Source organism: Sinocyclocheilus anshuiensis, unplaced genomic scaffold (genome assembly GCF_001515605.1).
Source record: "Sinocyclocheilus anshuiensis isolate Anshui unplaced genomic scaffold, SAMN03320099.WGS_v1.1 scaffold426, whole genome shotgun sequence".
NCBI lineage: Eukaryota > Metazoa > Chordata > Actinopteri > Cypriniformes > Cyprinidae > Sinocyclocheilus > Sinocyclocheilus anshuiensis.
The window spans coordinates 1,318,315-1,335,926 of NW_015542362.1; the positions used below are offsets into that span (position 1 = coordinate 1,318,315).

At 35.8% G+C, this 17,612-nt stretch overlaps 1 protein-coding gene across 3 annotated transcripts in view; it reads right to left on the minus strand.

Annotated features, from left to right (window-relative positions):
• Nucleotides 1-2,783: 2,783 nt before the first annotated feature.
• The window catches only part of LOC107691954 (diacylglycerol kinase delta-like), a 79,178-nt gene continuing 64,349 nt past the window's right edge, over nt 2,784-17,612 (minus strand). For 2 of the 3 annotated variants that reach the window (XM_016490818.1, XM_016490817.1), the window contains 19 exons: nt 17,336-17,444; nt 16,607-16,746; nt 16,405-16,489; nt 16,166-16,251; nt 15,957-16,056; nt 15,487-15,691; nt 15,018-15,116; nt 13,138-13,228; nt 11,515-11,622; nt 11,219-11,315; nt 10,882-10,989; nt 9,922-10,035; nt 9,389-9,523; nt 8,233-8,393; nt 7,829-7,943; nt 6,411-6,500; nt 6,173-6,289; nt 4,105-4,213; nt 2,784-3,551 (listed from right to left, as the gene is read on the minus strand). In XM_016490818.1, the coding sequence (XP_016346304.1) occupies nt 3,499-3,551; nt 4,105-4,213; nt 6,173-6,289; nt 6,411-6,500; nt 7,829-7,943; nt 8,233-8,393; nt 9,389-9,523; nt 9,922-10,035; nt 10,882-10,989; nt 11,219-11,315; nt 11,515-11,622; nt 13,138-13,228; nt 15,018-15,116; nt 15,487-15,691; nt 15,957-16,056; nt 16,166-16,251; nt 16,405-16,489; nt 16,607-16,746; nt 17,336-17,444 (2,122 nt within the window). In that variant the 3' untranslated portion in view covers nt 2,784-3,498. The remainder of the gene's footprint in view (nt 3,552-4,104; nt 4,214-6,172; nt 6,290-6,410; nt 6,501-7,828; nt 7,944-8,232; nt 8,394-9,388; nt 9,524-9,921; nt 10,036-10,881; nt 10,990-11,218; nt 11,316-11,514; nt 11,623-13,137; nt 13,229-15,017; nt 15,117-15,486; nt 15,692-15,956; nt 16,057-16,165; nt 16,252-16,404; nt 16,490-16,606; nt 16,747-17,335; nt 17,445-17,612) is intronic. The other variant, XM_016490816.1, reaches the window with a different exon arrangement.

Sequence of the window (17,612 nt, forward strand, 5' to 3'; positions counted from 1 at the left end):
TAATCTATTTTTGTTCAATAATATTGTTTTATTATTATTTATGATTTTGAGGGAATTTTATGATACTATGCAATATTTATAACATTTTAATGAGCTATTTTCTCCATTATAAGTATCAGGTTTTACATTATGATTACGAACATTAAAATCTTGTTAGAAAGGGAACACATAGAAAGCATTTTTGTTACTCAGTATTTGATAATTAAAAATCTAACAAAACAAGGAATGAATAGTGATCATTAAAAACACTTTATACAAACATTTTGTGATTAATTAATATTTTATTCAATGTAATTCAATAAATGTTAATAAAACTTCAGAAGGGAACAGCAATTATGATGAAACACAATAAACTAACAACAGCAAAAACAATCAGTATCAAACAGTAGATGTAAAAAAGAGGAATACAAATGTAATAATTATAAACAATTTTAACTATATATTTACAAACTGTAATTATTTTATGCATTGCTGCACATGCAACATATCAGGAACGTCTGTTAGGCTAAAATACGGTAAAATCAAACGCAATAATTATCAAAGAGTAAATTGAAGAAAAAGAGGAAAAACTTTTCCCCTGTCTCCAGGTGGGATTAATTTCCCTCCACAGCACAAATGAATTGTAGGCTGAGACATCGATTATATTGAAGAAGAGAGCCATGGGCCAGCGAGCTGTCTTCCGTCCACATGTGTATGTTGCAACGATCTGGAATATTACACACACACATGCACAAAATTTTAGTAAATGTTCTGAAATACAAATAGGCACATACCTTGTCCAGATGTCCACTCCACCTTTGGTAGTGTTGTAGTCCAAAATAATTTTCGTCTTTCTGTCCTCACGTTGTGAGGTTTTGTGAGATCTGTTGCAGTCTTACCAGTTCATTTCTGTGTGTGTTGTGTGTGTGAGAGAGAGAGCCCCTTTTGTATTTTTTCCATTTATTGATTGGTGTCTATTTTGCACTCCTGATATTCTAGAGAGTCACCCCTTGATTGCTGCACACTTTTTTCTGATCAGTGGCTGATTTGTAGTTTGTACCGCCAAAAGACTCACTGAGTTTTCAAAGCACACTTTTTTTTTGACCAGTGGATGATTTGTAGTTTGTACCACCAAAAGATTCACGGAGTTTTCACATTTTTTCATATTTCCCATTCATTTCCTATGTCGGTCATTTTTGACCGCGAAAAAGTCGTATGACTATTTTTTTTTTTTTGTACCCTTTAACATATCCGAATTATGTCCATTATTTTTTTGTGTGTTCATATTGCTAATGTGACAAAAGTCACCAAGTGTCATCTCATTCCGATGAAGCTACGATTTTTAAAAATTAAAAATATAATTTTTTTTATAAGAGGGCCAGAGGGTTAAAGGTTAGGGAAGTCTTAAAACTCTTGTCATCCAGTTTTGCACAGTTTACATGATCATTTCTAAAATCATTCTGGTGAGCCGATTTGGTGAAACATTTTTATTATTTGTTAAAAACAGTTGTGCTGCTTGATTTTTTTTTTTCAGGATTCTTTGATGAATAGAAAGTCAAAGAACAGACTTTGAATTTTTTTTTTTTTTTTTTTTACAATTTCAATTTAAAAGTCGTTACTGCCACTTATTGAATAATATTTAAAAAATCTTACTGACCCCCAACTTTTTACTGGTAGTTGAAAATACTCGATGCAGATTTTCAGTACTGACAAAGCAATGAATGAACTGTTCAATTAAAAAAAAAAATCTAAACTCATACTGTAAGTATATTCTGTGAAACCATGAAAATAAAGTGCAACAAGTCAAACAGCAATGGCCACACTTTATTTTTGCATCAAGTTGACAACAGCAATCCTGAAGTAGGTGATTGCAGTCAGACGGAGTCCAAGGCCATGGAAGCTTAACTGCAACCCATATGGCAAAATACTTTAAATAAAAAGGATATATATTACAGCTTAAAAGTAAACAGTAGTCTTGACAATGAAGAGGATAGGTACCTGTTTTGGTTCTTTTTCTCTGTTCAAAGAAAAAAATTTAAAAAATACATTTTATGTTCATAAAATCATTGCCTTCCGCTTGTACCTTATTACCAGTCATAATCGATGTGCTGATACGCGGAGATGGTCAAAGTAACGTTGCTATGTCAATCAAAACTAAGCACGCAGCAACAATTCATCACAGATGAAGTTTGAAACAAAGACATGCAAAATAATAAAAAATACAGTCCAACTTTGAGGGGCACAATCAGCACCTAGACTGTCCATAAACTTTCATATCGAGACCATATTTGTCATTTTAATTTTTTACAGAGCAATACTGTTAGACTTTGGCTAACAACTATCAAGAAAACAATTAAGTTGTCCAGCATTGTGTATATTATTTCTTTTAATGGAAAAATGTTACACTGTACCATCTGTTGATAAATACTGTTTGTGATCCACACATTGGGCAAGTTCAAGTTTTGCGTTCCCTCAGGGTTTCCATGTACAGACTGACCCCGAAAAGGGGCGACAGTTGAATAACATTCATAAACTGGATTATATACTGTCTTATATGTAACATATCTCATCATAGGTTTTCCATGAATGGGATACCAGTTTTCATATGATAAAACAAAACACACAACCTTTTACGTTTGCTTTTTAAACATGTTTTCTATATTAAAGTGCAAGGCGAGATAAAATGCATCTTGAAATGTACGACATACAGCATCACTTTCTTTCACGAGATTTCCCTGCAGAAAAAAAAGTAAAGAAACAGCTCACTTTAAACCACTGCGCTCCATTTACTCACTTGGCACAAGTTACGGCACTGAAGCTTCTAGAACGACGGCTCAATTGACACACTAGTGATACACCATCACGACTTGGCTGACGATCCGAGAGTACAAAGAAAAGGTAGACCTTTTTTTTCTGCATAAGGGCATGAAAGGCATGCAGAAATTAGATGGTCTTTGATAGAGAGAGATACAGAGACTAGATGCAGATTAACTATTCAGTCAGTTTGACGAATAATACAAGTCCACCATACATTCATTCATCAGGATATTCCTTTTTTGCACGTGTTTAATTGTCTTCATTTTAATACAATTGTTTTGCTTGATTGAGTTTGTTCCTTTCTTGTTGTTCAGGCGGCGACAGGACGGGGCCAAAGAAATGTCTTTTTTTTCTTTTCTTTGGAGAGCGAAGAAAGTTTATAGTTTGTGTCTGACGGCTTGAATACTAAGAAACAGAAAAAAGTAACAAGATCATAAAATAAGATAAAAAAAACGAACGGATTAGGTCGCGCACGGGAAACAGAGAGATGACGGACGATCCACTTCCTGCTCTCTGATGATGAGCATTTCCCGTGACACCATCCGCAGGCGCAGAAGAAACGCAACAGAAGCTCAGTAATGCAGTGCCGGGCTGCGCACAAACACTGGGGTGGGGCATGTGTCTGCACAGGGGCTCTCCTGTCCTCCCTCACTGGGCGTCCCGTGTGCAGAGTGTGTCCTCGTGACAAACCACTTCAGCTCTTCAGTTGCCCGCAGGATCCACATCATACATCCCGCCCTTGATATCCCAAGATCCTGAGCGGTGCAAACAAATGTGTTAAGAATAAGCTTGTGAGTTTAAGGACAATTAATTAATTAATTTAAAATAAAGAAAGTCAAAAGTTTGGAAACGATTTTTAAATGTTCTTAATGAAGTCTCTTATGCTTACTAAGGCTGCATTTATGTACTCAGGAATACAGTAGAAACACTAATACTGTGAAATATTACAATTTAAAATAACTTTTCTAAAATGTAATGTACTTCTGTGATGGCAAAGCTGAATGTTCAGCAACCATTACTCCAGTTTTCAGTGTCACATGATCCTTCAGAAATCATTCTGATAAAATAAATGCAGCTGTCATTAAAGAGACGTCATTAAAAACATTTTAAAACCATAATGTTTTCACAAGTACTGTAAATTGCACAAGGAATGAGATGATTATACAAAATTAGTTCATAATTAGGCCGCAGCACATACTGCACTCCACTGTAGCTGGATATGCCAGTCATACTCTCAATGAAGCAGCATGATGCTGAGATTACGAGGCTGGTTAATGGTGTGTTTCTGCTAGTGAATGTGTCTCTTACCTGACAGAGAGCCGCTGGACCGCTGCTTGTGTAACCTCTCTCTCTCCTTCTTCCCCTTGGGCATGATTTTCAGCTTCATACTGCTTTTCCCAGGCACAGGGGACAGGTCCTGGAATTAAACGAACAACAGGAAGACAAGAAGAAAGAGAGAGGGTGATGTGCGATGCAGTCCAATAAGCTGGAATCTAGTAATGCATGTGATGAATGTTCTATTTGTCACATGATCAGTTTCATGCCATGATGCAAAACGATTAAAGATTAAATGCAACACTATAAACACTGACTTAGAATAAAAAAAGAATTTGAATCAGTGTTCATTTTGACAGCAAATTTTGATTTAGTTTTAGTCATAGTCTTTTGCCGGTCTTTCTTTTGTTACTTGATTAACTTCAATGACTTGGACAATAACAACTAAATTAGGCTGCTGTTCCTTTAAAACCGAATGCACGGATGCAATGGATGCAATGTACTGATACACGTTCTTCCTACTGTTTACGTTCACTTAAGACGTAATCCACTGTGTTTATGGGACATTCCACCGAATGGGTAACATTTCTGTCCCCAGGACATTAAATGTATAAAAATGCATGAAAATGAACTCTAAAATACATTTTATTATTAAGCAAAGTGTCTTCACATTTAGCTAACTGTAAAATTTCGAATGTATAATTAAAATCATTAATGAAAACTACCTAGAACACTAAAGAAATAGCAGTTGTTGCATGTCCCCACTCCCTGCCTTTTTTTTTTGCATTTATGTGTGACTTTATATCCAATCAATGATTTCCTTTTTTTCAAAAGAAAAAAAAAATCCATAACATTTTTGATAAAATACACATTTTAGTTGTGTCCCCAGGTTTACACTCAGTCCTGTTACCCGAACACATTCCCCCCTCTGATATACTTGGAACATTCCAAAAGATATTTTTTCAACAGGAAGTTGCATTATCCAGATCTTCTGAAGGCAATGGGGAGACCAAAGGTAAGTCCTCTCATTTTCTTTTCAATATATCTGATGACATTTCAACTGTGTCTGAGAGGGTCAATTTCAACATATTGCCGTTACCTAAATTATTTTTAGATGTTATTTGTTCATTTTAAAAATACACACTAGAATTTGCTCAGTATCCTCATGCTACGTGAATACCCGTCAAAACGGACAATTCAACATCTTTTTGTGTGTAATTCTCCGTTCACGCGACGTGAAAGAGTACTCGCGCGCTGTGAGACGCGCTTTGTGTGTGTGTATGCTTCAGTGTCTGCGCTCAGAAAACCGGACCGAATTGAGTTCTCTTGCGTCGTCAGATTTATCTTCTCTTATTCCCACATATTGACATTTTTGAATGTTTTATGCGACGTGCAGCAAGTATATGTTAGCTTATGTCCTACCTCCGAACCACGCAGCAGATTCGTTCTGAATGAATCTCTTCCCAAATCGTCCCTCCCTAACATTTTCGTCTCGTTTTTATTCGTTGACGAAAATGTCAATAGATTTACGTCATAGTTTTTGTCATTCAAAAAGAGTTTTAGTTCGTTATCGTCTCGTTGTCGTCGGTGAAAAAAATGTCGTTGACGAATAATTAACACTGGTTTCCACAAAAAAAAAAGTTTTAAATATTTGTTATAATTGATATTAATAATGTTTCTTGAGCAGCAAATCAGAATATTAGAATGATAGAATGAAGGATCATGTGACACCAAAGAATCGAGTAATGGCTGCTGAAAATCAGAATAAATTACATTTGAAAATATATTAAAAATAGAAAACAGTTTTTATAAATTGTAATAATATTTCACAATATTACTATTCTACAGTGTTTTTGATCAAATAAATGCAGTCTTCTTGATGAGCATATGAGTCTTCTTTCAAAAACATTAAAAAAGGTTTTTTGAAGTTGAAATCATACCATATCTAAACAACTTTTCTTTTAAGTAAATTAATGTACTTTTTACATTCGGAATCCAATTGCTGTGCTTTATAAATAAAGTAATGTTACCTAAAATGCAAGTCCAAAAGGGTCACACTCAAAGTTAAGCTCTGGAGACATGAATGCTGTGTAGGACAAACCTCTTCAGAGCAGTGCATGCTGGGACAGATCCAGTGAATGTCCTCCAGCTTGTGTAACTCAGCACTGAGGCTGTCCACTGTGGAAAGAAGCTCTTCTTTTTGAGAGGGCTCCAACTGCTACACACACACACACACACATGCAGAAAATGTCTTAATCATATTTCAGACTGCATTACTTCTGCACAAGAACAGGCCAGAGAAAGCGAGAGAGAGAGAGAGAGACGGTGATGCCGCTCACCAGCAGTTTCCCCTCCAGCAGCATCTTGGTCTCTTGCTGGAGAACTTTACTGCTGTTGACAATGTCTACAGCTGTACTGCGACTCAAACCCTGCAGAGAAAACACACACATGTTCACAGTTCAGGTTTAGTTTGACTTGCTGTTCAGTGATTAACACACAGTGTTGTTTAGTTCCTTCATTTATTCTTCTATTGGCTGGTCAATGGAGGTCCTGTGGAGAACAGCATGAGCAGCTCAATAAGAACATGCTGAAAGTCTCAGCAGGAAGAAAGGACCTGCTATTATTCCTACTGAAGACTGAAAGGTGCACTCGGTAACCTTTAAAGCAGAGCTGGACTGAGCTGAGCTGATCCTCATCACATCCCTCGCTGCTATGAGCTATGAATATATATACAGTACAGTGGGGTTCTCACTCAAAACATGACATTTCAAATTCAGTTTAAACTCGCAAAGTAAGCAGAATGTTCAGTTTTTTAAAGAATATTTGTGATATTAACTGCTTCCTTGTTTCCGCATCAGGTTTTACATTTTGGAGTTTGTGGAGTTAATGTAGCTTACAGTAAATTATGCTGTCATTGAAGCAGAAGTGGGGCAGACTCCTACAATCATATTCACCAGTGGTGTCACACATTTGGACTGTATATGTTGTACTGTTCAAAAGTTTGGAGTTTGAAAGAAGTCACTTATACTGACCAAGGCTGCATTAATAAATAAATGATAAAAAATACAGTAAAAACAGTAATATTGTCAAATGTTATTACATTTGAAAATAACTGTGCACTATTCAGTATATTTTAAAATGTAATTCATTCCTGTGATGTAAAGCTGAATTTTCAGCCAGTCTTTAGTGTCACGTGATCCTAAATCATAATCATTCTAATATGCTGATTTGCTGTTCCATTTCTTTGTTATTATTAATATTGCTGCATAATATATTTGGGGAAACTGTGATAGATTTTTTCAGGATTTATTGATGAATATAAAATTCAGAAGACCAGCATTTATTTGAAATAGATTTTTTGGTTTTTGTAGAAATGTCTTTACATGGACTTTCAAAAGGCATTACGGTCACGTTTGACAAATTTACTACATCTTCGCTGAATAAAAGTATTCATTTCTTTCAAAAAAAGTGCTGACTCCAAACCTTTCAACAATAGTGTTTCTATACATATTATAAACATACATTATTTGATTTTATTTTTGACAAAATGTTGTGCAATCAGTTTTAACATATTCACTTATGAAAATAATTCTTTTTAGAAACATTATTACCCTATTTTGATTGTAGGTGATCAATAATGTTGAGCTTAGATGATAATTGAATTATCCCAAACAAACAGAATGAAGCAGCTGGAATTGTGTTAAATTTGGTTGTTAAACACAGGTTAACAGTCCAACAACAAAAGAGTTTTGTTCACCTCAGGACTGGAGGGTTTGGAGGGGAAGGCTTCACTCAGGACCGCAGCACTGGCATTGACAGAGTGAGCTAATTCCTGCTCCACCACCTTATGAGTCTTAGCCACCTCCCGAATCCTACAAAACATCATCACGACACATTCAGCTGCAGCATAACACATAAGCCTTTAATACATGGTAAAATGACTTGTGAATTAATACAAGGAAGTGTCGCATTTCTGAGGATTAGAAGTCACAGTAATGGGTGTGGTTTCAGGTAAAACAGATAGTAGCCCTCAAATAGTTATGAAATCGTTTCCCACAAGTGTATGCATTGATATTCACTGTGGCGTGACATTCCTGTTGAGTTACAAACTACATTTGTGTGGATGTCACAGACTCTTCATATAGGCACACACAGACACACCTGTTGATGAGTGTGTCGGCCACTAAACCAAGCTGCTGCACCTGCGCACATTCCTCTTCTGTCAGATATTCCATGGACTGCTGGGAATTCAGTCGGGGCCGGGCTGGGCGGCTGTCACCTTTCCGTTTGTCTTCCCATGACTTCAGCGTGCTCTCAAACGCCTAGTGTCACAGCAACACACAATGTTGACACATCTGCACGTTGCTCAAGTTTGAGGTCAGAAATTGACATCTGACATTGATAATAATAATATGAAATGTTCACTGAGCACTAAATCAGCATATTAGAATGATTTCTGAACAATTATGTGACACTGAAGAGTGAAAATTCAACGCTGAAAAATTCAGCTTTGCCATCACGTGAATAAATTACACTTTCAAATATATTAAAATATAAAACTAAAATACAAACAATTTAAAAGATTTACTTTAGATTGTAATAATATTTCACAATAATACAGTTTTTGCTGTATTTTAACCAAATAAATGCAAAACTTGTACACACTAATAAATGCTAAAAGATCCAAACTTGAACTGACATGAGCTACAGTTGATGACACTACTGTTTTCTGTAGAACTGCTTTATTTCTTAATCGTCTTTGTTTTATAATTGATAAAGTTTACAACATCGACACTGTTCCTGAACTTAACCGAATCAACACTGAACTGACTCAAGCTGAATAACGTCTCTTTTGCCTTCTGTAGAGCTGCTTATCCTTGAACTGAACTCATTTAATAACATCATTTTTACAGTTAATAAACTGAACTGAGCCAACACTGAGCTGACCTGAGCTGAACAACTATTGTCTGTGTTTTACAGAATAATTTGAATTTGTCTCAACTTGATGACATTTCTTCTGTTATTTTATGTTAAGCTGCTTTGAAAACAATCTATTGTATATAACTGTATATAAATAAAGGTGACTTGGCTAGACTGTGCAGTAAGCTGATATGCTTGTTTTTCTGGTGAAACTGGTTGACAAAGGAGGTCTTGCTGGTTAGGTTAGTCCAGTGGGGACAGCAGCTTATCAGAATCCTATACAAGTGAAAATGATCACGCAACAAATGGAGGTGACTGGTCTGTGGTCTGTTCAGTCAGTTATGAAGACATTTATAAAAGACAAGAGAAAAGAAGATGAGCGTGCGCACACACTGACCCGGTCTCTGGTGAGCATCTGGGCTCGGTTCTTGTGGACGATTTGGACGATGCCAGGAGGCTGAATCCAGGCCTCACCGTCCACCTGCACAGGCACACCTTCATCACCCAGGATCGTGATCTTCACCTGCCGACACTGAGGAGACAGCCAGTGTCAAGTACATGCCAACTCATATGACTGATGTAAGAACAGTTCTAAATGATCTTTAATTCACCCAGGTGATGCATATTATAAAATTATGTACCATAAATGACTCATACAAATTTTCTCAGAAACAAAACAACATTAGATCACATGGTGGAAAAATACTTTTCTCTGAATTCTCTAATTAACCCTAATCTCTTAACTAAGTACAGTACAATTAGTCAGACATTGCGTTGTCACTAAACTGTTGCATTTCTTTGAATTGCAATGGCAAGTCTTGTCATTCTGATTATAGTCCTATTAGCGTGTGGTTGAATTTAATTCAAATTCCAACATGTCTTCAAAGAAAGATCATTTTTAAATTGTGAATTGTGTGCTTGAGTTCAGACCTGTGCGATGCGGTGATGCTGCAGGTTGATGACTCGAGACATGGCCATCTGCATGCTGCCGAACACAGCTACCACCTCCAACTTCTTATCATCAAAAGATGGAGCCCCAAAATTCTACATGAATACAACAGCAGACAGAATTTCATAATGTCCACCACATACTCATTATCTGATACTTTATTTACACAAGTCTACATAAATCCATGTCTATCCATCTATATCTGCATATTTTAAGGTAAGAAACTACGACAAAATCACATGAAACCCAGGAAGGACCAGATGTCTTATGTACACCCTGACTCTTCTGGGAAATGACATCATGATATCCCTCTTTGTTAGACAAATACACTTTACAGGAAAGAATCTGTTACAGTAATGCGAGTTGGATAGATCTGATAACAGAGTCACTCCAGTTATGTATATATATATATATATATATATTTCACTTTTTTGCACCTATTACATGGCATACTTAAGAAATATTGCATGAGCAAGAGCATAAAATATATCTATTTACTAGTCTTCAGTGCACTCTATATTAGCACACTTATTGCATTTGTACTGTGTTCAGTGCTGTTTAACATTCTCATCTTGTTCTATTTTCCATGATTTGCTCTCCACACTGGTTTCATATTGCTTCTTGTTTATACGCCACAACGCACTTTATCGCACTGACAATTTGTTCTTGAAAAATGATGATGAAAGGGAATTGATGGATTGATGAGTGGCTGTAAATGTGGTTGATGCATTCTGAAAGTCATATCTGCAGGAAGAAACTCTGGCCAGGAGCCATTGCTTATTGACAGCTCAAAACATTAAAGAGATGCACTGAAGATAAATGCAGGGCACACATTCATCTGTTCAACTCTGAGATGATTTTCACTTTGTTGAACTGAACTGCCCTCTGGAAAGTAAAGTTATAAGTGCTGAACTGAAATTCAGTTTCATTGATGGACTCACATTGTCCTCTTTGGTGCCACCCCAGAAATTAATGCCTCCTGCATAGCTGGGGATGTTCAAAACAGCAAGGCCCTGAAGACTTGGCAAGGACATGGGCACTCCATCACACTGCACACAAAGACAGAAAGAGAAAAAGAGAGTGGTTACATGATGTACAGCGTCTCAGAAAAATGTTTGAAACATGAAACCATGACCTCTTACACGGAAGAACAGTACATGTGCATGTAGAGCAGCAGTGTGTGAAGTGAAGTAAAGTAAATGGCACAAAGAGTGCTTTCTTTTTCCATTTAAGATCAGAAAGAGATAAATGCATTCAGCCCATATGTCAGCATCATACCTCCAGCTGGACTCTTTGTTCCAGGTTCTTATAGGTTTTCTGCACCAATTCTTTGGTCCCTAGTACTCCATACCACATCATGTTTTTAGTGCGACTACTGTTAAAAACATCGACGATTTCACAGTTTCAGTCAACATTATATAAGCACAGCATTTGGCAAAAAACAGGATAACTGAAAAAATCAGATGTGCCTTGAATAAAAACAAATGATTAAAGCACATCTATAACTAGTAATGCCACTTCTCTGCGTGAAGTGAACTCTATTCAGCAATCATTAAATATTCTTTCTCTCTTACCTGCACTTTTTTGGGTGCTCGTCTCTCTTATTGTTGAACTCTAGAGATATTTTGGCATCCAGCCCAATGCCAAAATAGTTATTCATCACACACTTTTCTGAGCACTGCCTGTGGAACAAAGAAACAAGCAGGATGAATGTGTGTAAGCCGAGCCACTTACGAATCAAAAACATTTTTGGAGTGCTAAATGAACAGCAAAGGTAGTTGTGTTCACCATACTGACATTGTTCACAATAAACACAATGAAAATCTATATTTATTTATTTATGTATTTATATATTTATCTATAGAGGAAATTGCAGGCAATGTGACAAAGGTGAAGGGTTTTGGGTTTGTTAGACAAGTATATTTCAATAATGGATATGAGAAGCGCTGTGCTTCTAATAATCTATTAAGCATTACAGGTGCATCTCAATAAATTAGAATGTCGTGGAAAAGTTCATTTATTTCAGTAATTCACTGCTGTACAAAAAAAGTTTGGGCTCAGTAAGAATTTTCTATTAAGAAATTAAAATAAAGCAAGGACACGTTAAATTGATCAAAATTGACATTTTACATAGTTACAAGATTTCTTTCTTTCTAGTCATCAAAAAATCCTCAAAAATAGATCATGGTTTCCACAAAAATTTTAAGCAGCAGTACTGTTTTCAACAATGATAATAAGATTATCAGAATGATTTCTGAAGGATCATGTGACTGCTGCTGAAAATACAGCTTTGCAATGGCAGAAATAAATTATATTTTAAAATAAATTACAATAGAAAACATTTATTATAAATTGTAATGATACTTCACAATATTACTGTATTTTGATCAAACAAATGCAGCCTTGATGAGCATAGGAAATTTGATAAATACTGTATTTTTTTATATTTACTGTCCATATCTTTTCATAAAGAGCCACTCATATTATACAGAGGTGGCAATATGGTGAGCTATAGCCTTTGACCTTGTATTTATCTCCACAGTTGAGTTTAGCTGTTTGGGGCTTCATGATTTGTATAATGCACACACTATCAGTATCACAATTTATAATTTGAGTATGTCCTGATCTACTGCTAATAATGTAATTCTACAGATGATGAAATGTGTAGATTTCCATAGTGTTGCAATGCCATGCACAGCAGCCTTTACTTATTTTCAGCTAATCTAAAACTGATCTCTATAATGAAGTAAATAATGCTAACATTGTAAACATGAGTCCTGGAAACATATACAGTAGGCTGTGGTTAAAAACGTAATGTGCTGCATTTCTGGGCATCATATAGGTTTTTGAACTTTCAAATGCACCTATGAGGCCTACAAACACTGTCTAGACATGCAGTTCACTATAGGTTTCAAAGCACAGTCATAGAGTATGCAGCAACCAAAGATAATCTCTGAGAGTCAGTGAAACGAGTCGAATAAAGGACTCGATATGAAAACAGATTTATGTCCACTGAGACTGTGCTGGACTAGTGTGTCAGTGAGTGGAATAGCAAACACACTGTGGGATATTACACTGTCAACATGGTTTTAGAGTTACTGGAACCTCAGATGTCATTACGGCACTTCTCTGGAGAAAGATAAGAGCTCTTTAATGCACACGTGTGTGCGTGTGTGTGTGTGTTTGCATGGCCTTACACAGAGTCTTCAGAGAAAAGCACAGTGCTGAAGCTCTCTGACTTCTCCAGTAAAATAGGGGCTGTAGTGGTTGGACTCAATGTGTTTTGACCTGTCAATGAAATTAAAGGATAGAGAGAGATGCAGCCTTTAGAAGAGAAAGAAAGTACAATAGAGAAATAGTACAATAATAATAAATAATAATAACGGACAACAAAGCACTCTTCAAAAAGAGCTTTTGAATGTACTTTTTTTTTAGATAAGTGGTTGAATGAACAAAGATAATCTTCTTTTAGATATTTGAAGTTTTAGAGGTTCATGCTAATAGGTATTTTGTGGTAGTTTCAATTATTTTGTGTGCGATGTACACCTTGAAAATTATTCAGTATTTACTATAATTATAACTAGTGTACTTAAATTTAGTAGTGTAAGACTGAAAGTGATTGTTTTAATTCAAACTTGACTCAAAACACAATGTTACTTAATTTGGGTAAACTGATTTCCTTAAATCATTTGAGTTTTAAAATTTATAAGTACCATGAACAGATTTAAAGTGTACTAAAAAAGAGAAACGACATTTATTTAAACTAAATGAAACTCCATAAAATTTACACTTTGTGAACCTGAAAAAATCTCTTGTAGCCTACAGCTTTCTTTTAACTAAATATAAGAATAAGTCTAAGAAAGTAAAGCATCTATCACTGCAATGGCATATGCAGTTATTGCTTTTTAAATAAAGCAACATACTGCACAAATATAGACTTAATGTTCTTTATCCCATCCTCAACCGAATCACAAGCTCTACTCCTCAGTGCAGTGGTAACCCCCCAAAACTCCAACATAACAGAACATTAAATACTAACAGATCTCACTGTGCAAAAACACACAAAACAACAGACGAATTAATTTCAACACTTACTCCTCATACTGTATATTATGAGTAAAGTTTATTAAATGTTAATTTATTTTTCAATTTCTATTTTACAGAACAAACCCTTGTCAAGTGAAGCTAGTTATTTTCTTTGAAAAGGCTAATTCAAATTTACTTGTTTACATTAATTGAGCAACACGGACAAGAGAGAATTCTAGTAAACTAACAACAGTGAAAGCTGATTTTCTTTTGTCCAAAGGACTCAGAAACACTTAAATCAGTTTCATGTGGCAGTGATTTATGTTAGGAAATACAGTATTACCTAAAAATGAGATTAGAAAATTATTTTGATAATGTCAGTGAAAATAGAATTTGAATTACAAATAAAACACAAGTTCTTATGGAAAATGGATTCTTTAGTGCTGCCCTTTATGTGAGCTAATGCAGTGTTATGCATGTTGATATAGTTGATGTTAATTAACTCTGTTGCTCCTTCAAGTGATCCTTGGCCTTTTCCTTTTTCCCATCTCCCTGCTCACACAGACAGTTCTGAGGGACGACCTTTTCTAGACAGTGTCTGGGTTGCATGATGTAGTTTCTGCTTCAATTTAACTGAAGCAATGGTGCCCAACCAGGACATTCTGCACACATATTGTTAATTTTTTTACACCCCTAATTTACAGTATATGTTTACTTTTACGCCAAGTGTATTAGAAATGCTCTTTAGTATTAATTTGTACAGCAGACCTTCATATTCACAAAATGAGTAATGATTCTTTAACTGTGGGGTTTCATTTAGGGACTGTGGTGGGTGGTTTAATAAACCACAGGTTGAGGCCAACTGCAATTTGGTTCGCTATTTTGTTAAGAACAGCTGCCATATATTCAAATGCCAATGGTGTGAATAAAATTTCAGAGCCACAGATGAGGAAAAACTTTTCAGTGAAAAGATTAATTGAGAAACTCTAAGGATCTAATTACCAGGTACCATCTACAGTATTAACATTCATAAACTGAGTTTATTACTCACGTGTCTCCGCCTCCGTGAGGTCCTCACTGCTGCCTCTTTTGATTGATGAGGAGGACGACATTCTCTGCACCTGGGTGTGTCTGTTCTGCTCATCCACCACTAAAGGAGAAAACAGTCTAATTAAATATTGACTGAAGTGGTCAAGTAGCCACTGTAACATGCTGTGTCATTCCTGTACTATACATCTGCAAACAATAGATTTCAGTTTTACCTTATTTAAATACAATCAAGACAAACACGGCAGAAACGAAAAGCTAAAATGTTTTTTATTAAAACCTTTTCATGTTTTTCTCTCTGGGCATGTTTTGAACGTGTTGTTTTTTAACAATTATTTTAATGAAGTACAATAGCTTTGCCTTACAATACTCTACAATATATAAATGATTTGTTTGTCTTGAAGTTTATTCTATGTAATCTAATACTGGCCCAAAATCCAGTTACTTTCCACTCACATACGGTGAAGAATTACCTTTTTCTGCCTGATCTATGATTTGTCGGAGTGCTTTCTTCAGGCTGTTGGCCCTCAGCATCAGCTGCTCTCTTGATCTGAAGGGTCTGGACTGATCCGTGTCGCTCTCGTCTGGTGAGATGGACCCGGATGGTACCAGCTGGGCATTGGTGTCTTCACTGAGAGCCTTAACCAAAGAGTCCAGCTTCTCATTCAACATGGCACACTGCGAGAGACATACCAGCACAAATCAAAACAGTTTTTGTTTGTTTATAAAGAACAGGACTATTCATTTGACTCTTCATTTAAGTGTATTTATCTGTCTATTTATCTGTTCATTTAAGTAATCTTTTGACTGTTAATTCACTCATTTTATGAATGTTCATTTAGTTTGACTGTTCATTAAACTCATCATTTGTCTGTTTATTTAACAATTTACACGTTACACGTTTGGGCTCATAATTTAATTGCTAAAAAGCCTCAAGGTTTACCTTTTTTGCCATAACATCAGCCTCCTCTTTATTCTCTGTGGCCCGTTCATAAGCTTTGCCGACCTCAGCCACAAAATCATTAACTGTTCCACACAGAAACCTGTGACAGAAAGAGACAGGAAGACAAAAGGATTTTTTAAATATGTTTTAAATAAAATAAACATAACCCTCACAACACATTCATACACACAAACCATCTTTATACTCACTTAGCAGATGATATAACGTCACTGTGTTTGTCAGAGTCCAGGATTTTGGTCAAGTGAGTGGCAACAGAATCAGCATATTGCGTAATCTGGATTTCAAAAACATCATTTAGACACCTTACACTTGAATTCAAAGGTTTGGGGTTGGTAATGTTTTTGAAAGAAGGTCTACCAAGGCTGCATTTATCTGACCAAATTACAGTAAGAATAGCAATACTGTGCAAATATTGTTACAAGATTACTTGTAAGGCAGAGTCTGATGGATCCTCCTCCTTTACGATAGCTGGAGTCTGTTTGGTGGGCACTTCATATGTCATCACACTCCATCTGTGACATACACACATTCAGGAACAGAGAGACAAGTTTGATGAGAGTCAATCATCCACTCATTCATTCGTTCATTCAGTCATTCGTTTAATCTCTCTCTTTTACTCTGTCTCTTACCTGTCCAGCATCTTGGTTGTAGCTCTCTCCAGTTTCTCCAGTATCTGCAGCAGCTGAGCATCATCATCACACAGTCCTCCCCAGCCCAGCACACGCGCCAGGTCATTTCCTGTGCCCAGTGGCAGCACGCCCAGCTGGCACTGTTACACACACAACACAATGAAGATGTGACCCTACTGTATGTACAGTACACTACCGTTCAAATGTTTTTGGGTCTGTAAGATTTTGAAAAAAGTCTTCTATGCTCACCAAGCATTTATCTGTTCAAAAATACAGTAAAAACAGTAATATTGTGAAATATTATTCACATTTAAAATAGCAGTTTTTATTTGAATATAATTTAAAAGGTAATTTATTCCAGTGACGGCAAAGCTGAATTTTATAGCAGGCATTATTTCAGTCACACAACACTTCAGAAATAATTCTAATATGCTGATTTGGTACTAAAGAAACATTTCTTATTATTAGCAATGATGAAAACAACTACTTATTTTTATGAAAATCATGATCATTTTTGTCAGCATTACATATTTATTTGAAACAGAATTCTTTTGTAATATAAATGTATTCTTAGTCACTTTTGATGAATTTAATGCATTTCTTTCAGAAAAAAATAACATTTTGAATGGTAGTGGTCTATTTTAACACCAGTGCACGCTATTCTAAAACAATGATTGTTTTCATAATCTTTTATAAAAATGTAAGAACTCTTTTTCTGGTTATTCTGACCTGTTTGTGCAGGCTGAGTTTGTCCAGTTCAGAAAGAACCCAGCCCACGCTCCCATCTCCACCACACACCAGGATACGAAAGGTCTCAAACTTCTGGAAGAGACGAAGTCTGTATACACAAACAAAAATATAAAACAACAAATATGGTTCAGAGTGCAAATTCACTTTGCCAACAAATTTGTATGTTAAAATATGTCAGGATACTATTCAAAGTTTGAAAGCACAGAATGTTACAGTTACCAAATAAAAATATTTGTTTGTTGTAAAAGCTAGTATA